The sequence below is a fragment of the Rhinatrema bivittatum genome, chromosome 2, assembly GCF_901001135.1.
Source record: "Rhinatrema bivittatum chromosome 2, aRhiBiv1.1, whole genome shotgun sequence".
Taxonomy (NCBI): Eukaryota; Metazoa; Chordata; class Amphibia; order Gymnophiona; family Rhinatrematidae; genus Rhinatrema; species Rhinatrema bivittatum.
Genome location: NC_042616.1, coordinates 218609245 through 218621970, shown reverse-complemented (window position 1 = coordinate 218621970; position 12726 = coordinate 218609245). Strand labels below are relative to the sequence as shown.

Genomic DNA, 12726 nt, shown 5'->3' with positions numbered 1-12726 from the left:
AACATTTTATCATGGTTGAGAGCCCAGTAGCTGCTTCCTATTAAACTTGCCCTTTCAGATACCTGTCTTGGATTAATTTGTTGATTTCAAATGGAAACTCAGTCTTCTCCAGTGAAGCATGACTTTCTAGGAAAGACTCTCACTGAATGACAATTATATTCTAGCGAGTTTCAGACCATTACAAGCTTTGGGCCCAGTGGAAGACAGAGGACTTCAGTAACTGATTTTAATACAATGTCTAATTTTAACTGTCAGTTATGTATGTGCCAGCAGAAGAATCCTCAGAAAGATGAAATGCAAAGCACTTCTAACTTGCTCTTTTTAATGATACATTTGCTGCGGGGAGGGTAGGGAGAGGCTAAAAGTGTGCTGGCACTCCTGAAGAGAATCTGCATTATAGGTAAATGCACCAAAGTTTGAAAGCCGGGGGCTTGACCCGGCACAGTACCACGACTGTTATTTTTAATTATGCTCCCAAAGATCGTACATTTTACAGTTTCAGATTTAGTGCTTGGAAAGCACAAGAATAAGCTTGGCTTTGCTTTTCTTGATCATCTTCATTTTCAGTTTTAGGTTTAAATATTGAGGTTCGTTTCATTGGTAATGGTGTCGTACTTGTTTTCCTTTATTTTATTATCGGGAAAAACCTTTTTTTTTTTTTTCCAGTCAATCAGCTGTGAATTCTAGAAGGTGCTAGCTGATGAGAAAATCCTGTTGGAACTTTGCAGCTGATGAGGCGGCAGTTGAAGGGAAGCATCACAGAAATATTATGTTTTTTAAATTCTGTTTTGTAAAAATGATCCATTTGGTATTACGGCTGGCATAATTGCTCTTGACGTCATTAGATGTCCTCGTCTCTGGCTCAGGAGACCTGACAAGCAGCTGCAGGTAGTTGTCTTGCGATACAGTCCTCTCTTGCTGTGACTAGCAATTAAGCATCTAATCACGGCTCTCGATCCGACATAATTGTTACAATAAGTAGTCTGGCTCGGTAAATCTCCTCGTTGCTTTTGGATGCAATGAAACAAATCGTTCATGAGCAGGGAGATTAGGAATCCTTTCTGAATGTTCTCAATAGAGCTCAGCAGTTTGGTAAAGGGGGGCGGAACCTATCCTCCTCCTCCCTGTCCCCTTTTGGATTTCATGGGGGCAGTTTTCGAGAGTTTGGTTTCGCAGCTCTGATTGTGTGAGTTGATTTTTGGATATGCTTCAGCGTGTGAGCAGTCTGCATGGTTCCATGGGAATAGACCATTCTCTTTAACTGCCGGTGTGTGTCAGAAATATTCACGAGTAAATATCTTTGCCCACTTTGTGTTTTAAGAGAAGTGAACCTGAGCTGAAATCTGAAGGAAAATTAAAAACAAACAAATCCAATGTAAACATTTAAAATGTAGAAAGACTGAAATGGTTTGAAATCCTGTGAAATCCTCTATTCCCCCTTGCAGTTTAATTTGGAAAACCAGAGACAGATTTCTGAAACCTTTCAGCTATGTTTTACATTTTTCTGAAATTATTTTTGCTTACTTGGTGATTACAGTGCTACATGCTAGAGATGCTTGTTTCAGCATTGCAGGAGGATGTTTTGTATTGTCTATGCCAGATACATGGAAATCTTTGATAGTGTTGACACAAAACACTGCAGTCTCTTCCTGAGAATCCAGAACAGAAATGTGACAGGTGATGGAACTGAAATTTCTCTAGAGGACAGAATAGATCCATCCAATTCAGTCATATTGTAGAGGTGACCCAGCATTGGATTATGGAGCACTTCACAGGAATGCAGAATAAAATGGTCTGAGCAAAGATACATATTTTTCTTTTTTTTTTTAAGTAGCTGAGGATCTGAAGAGTCATTCAAAAATGTGATCCATTAGTAGAGCAAATGTACCAAGAAAATTTGCAGGAACTGAAGTGCATCTGAAAGCAGATTCTGCGATCTTCAGCAGGAAAATGAATGATTGCATTCGGATTCAAAACTGCTGGCACTCAGGTTCAGTTTTATGGCCACATTTCCTTTAAGTCCATACTGAACAGCAGGTTACACTATCAGCCTAGTGATAGAACAAATGATGTTTCTGCTCAGACAAGCTTTGTTTTATCACTCAGGATCAGCAACCTTATCAGCAGCTGACCCAGAACTATAATACATGTCTGAGCACGGATAGAGAGCATCTGTCATAGGTTCCAGGTCAACTTGCTTTATAAGCAGGAGTTTCTAATGATGATTTAATAGGAACCCTTTGCCGAGGAATTCATCAGCACCTAAGTGTTTAATTTAGAGGATTTACATCTTTTGATTGTACTAGATAATTTTGCATGCCTGCACTGAAAAGTTTGCGTGGATGTATTACTTTGTATGTGTGGCCGTATGCCAAAGTCATCTGTCTTATTACATTAATTTTGTTTATTGAAATTATTCTAATTAGAATTACCTATTGTTTGCACAAGATGACCATTTTGCTTTTATAAAGAAAGATACAGTGGATAGCAATTAAATAAAATGTGTTAATGTCTTTCATTTTCCAATAACTTGTGGGAGAGGTTTTGTTTTAAAGAACTTTTGATCATATAATGATTTACATAAAAAATGATACATATAAAGTTTTTTTTTGTGTCTTAAGTACTACAGTAGTATTTCTTGATTAAAACATACCGTATTTTTCGCTCCATAAGACGCACTTTTTTTCCCCCAAAGGTGGGGGGAAAATGTATGTGCGTCTTATGGAGCGAATATAAAAAAAAAACCAAACAAAAATCTAACAAACACCCCCCCCCCCCCCGACTCCCCCAAGACCTGCCGAATTAATTTCCTGCAACCCCCCACCCTCCTGACCCCCCCAAGACCTGCCAAACGTCCCTGGTGGTCCAGCGGGGGTCCAGGAGCGGTCCGGGAACGATCTCCTGGGCGTGAGCCGTCGGCTGCCAGTAAACAAAATGGCGCCGACGGCCCTATGCCCTCACTATGTCACTGAGACCGACCAATAGCAGCGGTCGGTCTCAGTGACATAGTGAGGGCATAGGGCCGTCGGCTGCCAGTAAACAAAATGGCGCCGACGGCCCTATGCCCTCACTATGTCACTGAGACCGACCAATAGCAGCGGTCGGTCTCAGTGACATAGTGAGGGCATAGGGCCGTCGGCGCCATTTTGTTTACTGGCAGCCGACGGCTCACGCCCAGGAGATCGTTCCCGGACCGCTCCTGGACCCCCGCTGGACCACCAGGGACGTTTGGCAGGTCTTGGGGGGGTCAGGAGGGTGGGGGGTTGCAGGAAATTAATTCGGCAGGTCTTGGGGGGGTCAGGAGGGTGGGGGGTTGCAGGAAATTAATTCGGCAGGTCTTGGGGGGGTCAGGGGGGTGGAGGTTGTTAATTTAAAGGGATGGGGGGGGGGGGTTTTGGGGGTTCCCACAGAAAGAAAAATTTTCTGATCTGGGGAGTGGACCGAAATGGCCCTCCCCAGACCCGAAAACAAAATGGGGAGAAAAAAAAAAACTATGCACTCCCCTAATTTGCTCCATAAGACGCCCAGACGCAGAGCCGGTTTAGCACAATTTTTTTTTTTTTTTAATTTTCCCCCTCTGAATCCTAGGTGCGTCTTATGGTCAGGTGCGTCTTATGGAGCGAAAAATACGGTACATTGACGTTCCTCTCCCCCATTCCATGCCCTTTCTCTTATAGAATCCTGCACCCCGCATCACTGTTCCCTCTAAGCTGTGCACGTGCACAGAGATTCTGAATTCTGCACACACAGCAAAACAGTGTAAGCAAGCTCCTTGCTTTCAAGTAATGAGGGCCAAACAGGACACTGCGGAGCCCATCCTGTAGCAGCCAAAGAGCGAGATGGAGGCTTGGCAGGGCCTAGAAGAAAAGGCCCAGAAAAGAAGGGGAGAGCCTGTGTGAGTGGGAGAGAATGAGGCTGTGTGTATTGGGGGGTGGAGGGGGGACACGAGTGAGCCTGTGTGTGTGTTTTAGGGAGAGAGGATAAATTTTGTGTTGCCCCCTCCCCAATCCACAACAATTTCGTGGTGGCTGGAAATATGAAGAGGAGGGGCTTTTTTAATCCTTATTAGTTTCATTATCGGATGTTTGATGTTTCTGTCATTTTTAAATTTTATTTTGGTGAAATGTGCAAACATTTTTATGATGTTTATTGAATGTTCTATTCATTAGTTATTTTGAAATGTTTGTTATTTTTATTAATATAATTTTACTATTATGATTGATGTTTTATATTTCTTGATTTTGTTTGTTGGTCCCTAATTCTGACTTTAGTAAAGGTCTGTCTGTGTTGCGTTGTGTGACCGAGGTGAGAGATTCTGCTAGTTTATAGCTTCTGTGTAGGGGGCCATAGAAGTCTGTCTTTTTCTGTTTTCAGTAGGAGATATATTAGTCTTCTAGGACCTGATGTAATATTGGTGATGTTGCTGTTTGAGTGCTGGGAGTTAGTGTTTTAATATGATGGATTTGGCTCTTGGGGTAAACTGGTTCTTTTTGGCAGGCTATAATAACTTTTGTTGGATCTATATAAGTATTATCCAGAAATACTGTATGTGAGATATTCAGTCAATGTAGGACCTATTATTGATATCAACAATCAAATGGTACCACAAGTATAATTTAAACACCTCATATATGTGCAAAACCAAATGTATGTAGGCCCCTTACTTTAAGGGTCTGTATTGTGCAACAGACTCTATTGTTGTATAGGGTCACCTTGCTTTAATTTAAATTATCCATTTTTAGTAATTTTTTCTATTTTCTGTTATCATAAAATCCATTGTCACACAAACTCCGCAAATGTAAGGAGGGGGACACAAATACTCATCTACTCCATGGTAGTTCACCCTTATTGAAACAGTTAACTAAAACTTGAAATCTGATATTATTTGCACTATTCTCACTTGGCTTTTAGCACATAAATTTGAGCCTGGTTTATAAAAAAAATTGCACGAAAGATAAATTGTTGTCCACATGGCGTGAATTTTCAAAATGTTACGTGTGTGAAAAATTTGCATATATGTATGTAAGTAGCCTCTACTTGCATAATCCGTATTTTATTAAAGTTGAAAATATGAGCATATTTTCACTTCTACATGCATTTATATAGCTGTAAGAAAAACAAAATGGCAGTCTTGGGGCATTCCAAGGTGAGGCCAATACTTATACACACAAGTTGCTATTTTAAGACACATATGTACATTTGCCAACTTGCATATTTTTACACCTGCTAATTATGTTGAGTAAGTTATTTTAAATGTATTTATTGCATAATACTGACTAGGTGGGAGATCTGGATGAAATGTGGGGAGTTCAGGCTGAAGAACCAGGAAGTTGTTGACCTGGAGAAGGACTGGGCAAACTGGAAGACTAATTATTAAACTGGTTTAACTTCATTTAAGTGGCGAACTTGCGCTCGTAAATTGGGACTTGAGTAAGTCCTACATTACTTTCGCACATATATTTTTAAAATAGGTATGAAAAGTAAGCACGTTCACTGCAACAGTATACGTGGTTTCATTGCATTGTTAACCCATATAACCACTTTAGGTTAATATTTATATTGCAACAGGCAGAATGGCAGAAATCCTTATTGCAGTGCCTTTTTTAAGTCTTCACACCCTTGTATATTTTTCACATTCTGCTAAGAAATTGAAATCAAAATGCATTAAAGTAGGAGTTTGCTTCATTGCTCTGCAATATGTAGTGAACACTTTCATTGTGAAAGGACTGTAGAATTTAATAGAAAAGTAATTAATACTGTATAAAAAAAAAAAGTCTTGCATAAGTCTTTACATCTTTAGTCATAGCAAACCCAAATCACCGGTTAAAAAAAATAGCCTTAAGATCTATAATAAATTTAAAAAGAGATCATCTAAGTCCAGTCACTGGATACTCCTGGATGAAGAATCAAGCTGTGTCTGTTGTATGACGTGAATTTGAAGTAAAGGCTAAAACATACCAAACAAGGAGCTTCCAAAAGAACTTTGGGATAACGTTATCCAAAAGTACAGATTGAGGGAAGACTAGGAGAACACTTCAGTGTGTTTGAATATCTTGCTAGTGCATGTGCCAGCTCGCGTCAGTGGACACAGCCATTTTATCACATGCGCGCATGTTATAAAATCATCTGTAGGCACCATTTTATATGGACGCGTGCAAATACTGGCTCTACCGCGTAAGTGGGGGGGAGGGGGGAGGGATTTTAAAAACGTGCTAATACAGTAACCCTTTTCCCCAGTTTTCTTCCAGTTCGCCCAGTTAATGGATTGGATTTCCTAACCCCTCCTGTTTAGCCTCCCTTTTACCCATTTAACTCCAACCCTTAAAACCCCGCTCACTCGCCTATTTTTTTTTTTTTTAAATACTTACACGCCATCCAGAGCAGAAGTAAAGTTACTCTGTAAGGTACCCTGGCGCGTGCTTGTGCATGTACATACCTACACGCATATTTCAAGGTAATGTCCCGGAACACCCATGCTCCACCCAGACCATGCCATGCCCTGCCCCTTTTAAAAACTTTTAGATTTGTGCGTTTACCAGGAGATATGTGAATACTCGCGCCCTTTTTCAAATCCGCACGGTGCACACCAGCCTGAGACACGCATATCTCCCGGCTTTGGCACGTGTAAGGCTTTCAAAATCGAACTTCTAGAGGACAAAGCATGCATATGGGAGGGAGTATTGTGGTCTGATGAGGCCAAAGTGGAACTTTCTGATCACCATGCTATGCGATACATGTGGCATAAAACGCAACATATCACCCTGCTTACACTATTCCTACAGTAAAGCATGAGAGCGGCAGCATTATGTTTTAGGGCTGCTTTGCATCCGTGGGAACAGGGAGGCTTGTGAAGATTGAGGGAAAGACAGATGGTGCAAAGTGTACAGGCAGATCATGGAGGAAAACCTTTTCCAATCTTCCATAAACCAGGGGGACTGGGGAGAAGCTCCACGTTTCAGTAGGATAATGATGTTAAGCACAAAGCAACAATGGAGTGGCTCAGCAAGAAGAAAGTGAAGTCCTTGAGTGGCCCAGTCAAAGCCCAGACCTGAAGCCAATAGAAAATCTACAGCAAGACTTGCAGTCCACAACAATCCGCAGCCAACTTGAAATAGCTTGAGCTCTTCTGCCAAGAAGAATGGACAAAAACTGCAATGTCCCACTGTGCAAAGTTGGTAGACCCTTATCCTAAATGACTCATGGCTGCTGTTGTTTCTCAAGGGGATTCCACCAAGTATTGAGTCAAGGGGTTTGAAGTCTTATGCAATTATTCATGGATTTTTATATATTACTTTTGAAATATTTCTATAATTGTTCTTTCACAATGAAAGTGTAGAGTATGATGTGTAGATCAGTGAAACAAACTCCTACTTTAAAACATTTTGATTTAAGAACATAAGAACATAAGAAATTGCCATGCTGGGACAGACCAAGGGTCCATCAAGCCCAGCATCCTGTTTCCAACAGAGGCCAAGCCACGCCACAAGAACCTGGCAATTTTTAGACAGAATTTTTAGACAGAATATGAAAAATGTACAAGGATGTGAAAAATTTTATAAGGCATATATTGGCCCTTGCCCCTTTTTATAAACTCCTCTTCGGTAGGCTGACCCTGTACAACTTGAGTTCCATAGTTGATGAGGACTTTATTTTTTTATTTATTTGTTGAGTTTTATATAGCGTCATTCAGTAAAGCCATCATAATGGTTTACAAAGATCAAATTGAAATACTTTTAACAATTGAGCAAAGGGTATAACAGGAGGCATATTAAACAAAAATGAGAGACATCCAATTGCAAAGATATTAACTGTAGCATGCACTACGGATTGCACTAAGGGGACTCCGATGGACAAGATATTCAAACCCTTCTGCTGTAACTTTATATCATGAAAACGTATTTCTCTTACACACATCCTTTATAATCTGTTTCTGTTCCTGCAGCAGTTTATTTACAAACTACATAGAACTGAGTACTTATGCGAGTGGATGATAATGTATTTGCAAGCACAGTGTACTCTGATATATTAAATGATCTTATAAACACAAAATAAACCATCTTAGCTTTAATGGTCCCGAGGTATTTTTTTTTAACCTTTGCAAAACAGTTTGATTACAGATATTCCTAAACTAGATGCTAAAGGCATCACTTAAGTGTGGGATTGATGACCTTTAATTTAAACTAGTGTACCCCTTCCCCCAATATCAATACTTCATCATTTTTCAGGACACATAATAAAGGGAGAAAAATGGCAGGGTGGTCCTTGTGTGTAAAATAAGTCACCCATGTCTTGTGCATTTTGACATTAACACTTCTCTTCCCTTGACCTTTGACAGGCTAGGGCTTGAACCAAAGCTGTTGGCCAAAATACTGAATATGAGCTCAGGTCGTTGTTGGTCAAGCGACACATATAATCCTGTGCCAGGTGTTATGGAAGGAGTACCTTCTGCTAATAATTATCAGGGTGGATTTGGAACAACCCTCATGACTAAGGTATGTGCAATCTGAACTGAATATACAGCATTGCATTGCCCAGTACTTATTTTCTGTATCATTTTAAGATAGCAAACAAAAAAAGGATTTGTATAAAAATATATATCCAAACATAAGTAGTTATATTGCATATGGCAACTGCTCTGCATTTCATACCTCCAAAAACCATGGAACAATCTCCCAGTGTAGAGGTGGAGACAAAAACAGTTTCTGATTACAAGAAAGCATGGGGGATCTCTGAGGGAGTGATGAAAGTTTTAAAGTTAAATTAATTGGACGGATGGTCAGACTACATAGGCCATACAGTCTCTTTCTACAATCAAGTTTCTATGTTAAATATATTGAAAGCTGTCGGTCACTACAGAGATGGTCATGCTGCACAGTACCTATGTTCTGATAAACTATTTCATATATTTAGTTGAACGCCTTTGTAGCCAGGTGAATCTGCACATATTTTATTCTGAAAAATGTAAAAATATTGGTATTTAAAGTTAAATATCAATACTGGGTTTTTTTTAAATTTAAGTAAGAGTCCACAGATCTCAAGTCAATTTTGCATAAAACTTTAAGTACATGTAATTTTAATTGGACTGATTAAAAAAACAAAACAAAAAAAAACCTAGCGATAGGCATTGCTGCACATCACCATGTAGAGAACTGAATTGGGAGTTAAACCCAGATTCTCTCCATGGTAAGAAGATAAGAGGGCAATGAATGCTCTACATTTAAATATCAAGCTCCCTTGTTAAGGGATGCATTGCCATTAGAAGCCAGGCTGGCAACAAATTATCTGAAATTCAGGAAGTATGTTAAGTGCTTTTTTTTTTTGTTTTGTTTTTTTTTAATTTGAGTATTAATATTTAGTAGGGAATGGTGATGTCTGTGGTCTCGCTTATTAATGAGGTTTTGTCGGTGTTACATATACAGTATTTCTTTAAATCTTTGTACATAGATTGTGAAACACTTGTTTTTATCCTAGGTATATGTTTTTATTTGATCTGTACTTTGCTTTGATTGTTTAGAAAAGCCACGAGTGTTATACCAAAATAAATTTAAACCTTCAAGCTATTGACTTGTCTGTACCAGAATATATAAGTTATATGCAAAAGTGTCTCGTTATCTGAGAGTACTCATGCTTATTTAAGTTTAAAAAAAGACCCTGTTTGCAAAATATTAGCAAATACAAAGGTTTAACATTTTTCAGAATAACAATATTTGCAGATATACCTGGCTCCATCCACATAGTTTGGTTGGGTGCAGTGCCCAGCTCAGGTTTTCTGCTCTCTGGGTCAGCCAGGGCTGGGGTGGTTCGTGGAGACGAGCATTCCGAGCCTTTGTGAGGAGGAAGTCCCAGGTATTGTACTGAATCCTAATAGGGCCCATATATAGGGCCCATGTTGCCAGGGTTCTGAAATGATGCCTGGTACATGGCCCCTGGCAGAGGGATAAAGTAAGTAGAGAGAGAGTGTAGAAAAGAGGGGGGAATGAAGGCCATGACATCTGATTCCAGCCCTGGTTCTGATTGAGCTGAAAACCCAAAAAAGAGCAACAGACGTCTCCATTTTTAAAGAGAACCCAAACAAACCATAGGTCACCTGACTGCTAAGACCTTAGGAGACAACTTCTTAAGGTAACAATAGTAATTAGATTCTTTAAATATTAATTTTCCTGTTTCTTGAAGCTATGGCGTTCACTTCTGGGCTTATTCATAGATCCTCTTCATTTTCCTTTATTTTTTAATAAAAATGAAAAGGTATGAATCTTTTATTGTGGCCATGCGACCATGACCTTTGTTTTAAAAATCCCTTTACCTGGGTTCATGTTTCAGCTGTTTATATTCATCAGTATGAAGCCTCCAGGTGGGTCTGAGGTTCAGGACCACAGCACTATGATACTTAGCCATTCCCATCATTAGAAATTTATCTAGGAGGAGTTAAGACTAAATATAGCCACAAGCAGTCTTAAATTTTGAGGCTGATGTACTGAAGTGGGTTATGCTTAGCAAAAGCATTAACACAATGAATCAGCAAATAATGCGCACTATTCTGTTTGTAAAATTTTGTAAGTGTGATTTGCAGATTTATCATGTGTTGTTTAGCTATTATAAACATTGATGCAAAATCTATTCAAAACTAGGTAATGAGATGCATAATTATGCAGATCAGTTCACTACCCTTGTTCGCATAGCTAAATAACACATGATAAAACAATGCCATCATCGTGAGAAGTTTGCGCTTCAAGGAGGGGTAGTTACCATTTTTGCAATAATTGTCGTGTTAATGCAAGAAATGTAGCATATAGTATTTTCCTCCAAACTCATTTGCAGGTGCTTTAACAGGGGCCATTTTCGCATGTTAACTAATGATGATGGCCCATTTTATCACAGCTCAGTACATCAGCCTCTAAATAAGTTTTCAGAGTTGCTGGAGGAATGGAAAAGTGCAGGAACAGTATCCCCATTATAGGAACAGGGAAATAACATTTTTCTATTGGAAGTTTTTAATTCTCTTGTTGCAAAATAATCATGTCGCCTAAGGGCTTGGGTGGCAGGATGTTAATCCACCATATTGTATAGGTTCTGAGTCTTAGCCAAGAAGCTGCAATATATATTTCCTATAGCCTCTTGTTTGTCATGTATGCTTGTCTTGACTAGAATATAAGCTCCATATAAAGCAGGGACTGTACAGTGGTACGTACATCTAATAGAGCTTTAGAATTGATAATTAATAGTAGTAGTGGAGAAGGGATCATCCTCGGCTCATAGCTCAGACCTACCAATTGGATTTTAGTCAAAAAGCCGAGAAGCAATCAAGTACTGGTAATCCTGAAGTTCTCAGACAGTGGGTGCGATATTTAATTGGTAACCAATGCAAAGAGTGGGAATATGTTATCAAATTGCTTCGTGTAAAAAAAAAAAAAATTGAAATTAAAAAAAAAAAACAAAAAAAAAAACTAGGCATGTGCTAATGTTCCTTGAAACGTTTTATATGAGTATTTATATTCTTAAGTTCTTGCTCTCAATGTCAAGTAACAGCACTGACCCCGTAGAATGGAAAATGTGTATCTCTGTCAGCCCCTCATGTCCACCTTTCTTTCTCTTCATTGGCAGGATCTTGGTTTAGCACAGTATTCTGCAACCAACACTAAAACACCAATCCCACTGGGATCATTATCACATCAGATCTACAGGATTATGTGTGCGAAGGGCTACGCCCAGAAGGACTTCTCTTCTGTCTTCCAGTTTTTACGGGAAGAGGAGAATTTGTGAGCTGACCTTCAGCAGCAGATGCTATTTAGCAACTGAGCCTTCCCATAGCCTGTGTAAAAAGTAAATGGGTTCAGTCAGAGGTCATTTTTTCATTAATCGTGTACTGTTGTTTTATGTTCATTTTTGAATAAGCCACATTGTAAGGGTTTTTAGGGGAGGATTTGATTGCAGATTTTCCTACAGGCTCTGCAGGATTACTTGTCACTGTTTTCAGCAGCATTGTAGCAGTACAAAACATGACTGCAATTGGACATCCTAAATGGAATCTTGAGTGTTAGTATTTGCAAAGGGTATTTTAAGTTTAGCTTCCAGACACTGAAGAACAAATGAAGTCCCTTCATGGATAATCAATTTAAAAAAAAATTACACTATGTTAATATTTTTGTTTTTGGTTTTTTTCTCTGGATAAAAGGATGAATGCTTTCTCTTGGGATTAAGGTTGCAGAAAAGAATTCTGCTGGGGTGTGCCATGAATGGAAAGCTGTTACAAGACATACTTAGAGTTATTTTAGGCTATATATATATATATATATCCTTTCTCATACGTTTGTACATTGCTAACCTGTTTTTATATCATCCTTTTGTTCTTCTTACCCTTGCCACATTCTTTCAACAGTCAAATAATGGTGCCAGCTAACTGAAGGGTTGATAATGTGCATTTAATTTTGGATAGCTGGCATTTTATTGGTAACCAAATTAATGAACATATTATTTTGAATCTAAATAAATTTCTAGACTGGTACCTGCCGGTTATGAGTGTGTTTTTTCCATTGATATCATCTGGCATGCATACAAAGATGGTAGGAAACCAAATCTCTGCACGCCACCAGACTTTACTCTTTGAACTTGGAAGACTTTATCATTCCTTAACCATTTTATTACAGATCACTGAATATGATTATTGACTTGCTTGTTTTCTTAACCACTCATTTAAAGAAGAACAGGTATATTTTTGGGTCCAAAACC

General features: G+C 39.0%; 1 protein-coding gene across 2 annotated transcripts in view; it reads left to right on the top strand.

The window, feature by feature from the left end:
• Positions 1–12502, top strand: part of HIBADH (3-hydroxyisobutyrate dehydrogenase) — a 333702-nt gene extending 321200 nt beyond the window's left edge. Inside the window, exons 7-8 of one of the 2 annotated variants that reach the window (XM_029589181.1) lie at positions 8336–8492; positions 11602–12502. In XM_029589181.1, coding sequence (XP_029445041.1) covers positions 8336–8492; positions 11602–11760 — 316 coding nt within the window. In that variant the 3' untranslated portion in view covers positions 11761–12502. Of the gene's footprint in view, positions 1–8335; positions 8493–11601 lie in introns of those variants that run through there. The other variant, XM_029589182.1, reaches the window with a different exon arrangement.
• The last annotated feature ends 224 nt before the right edge of the window (positions 12503–12726 follow it).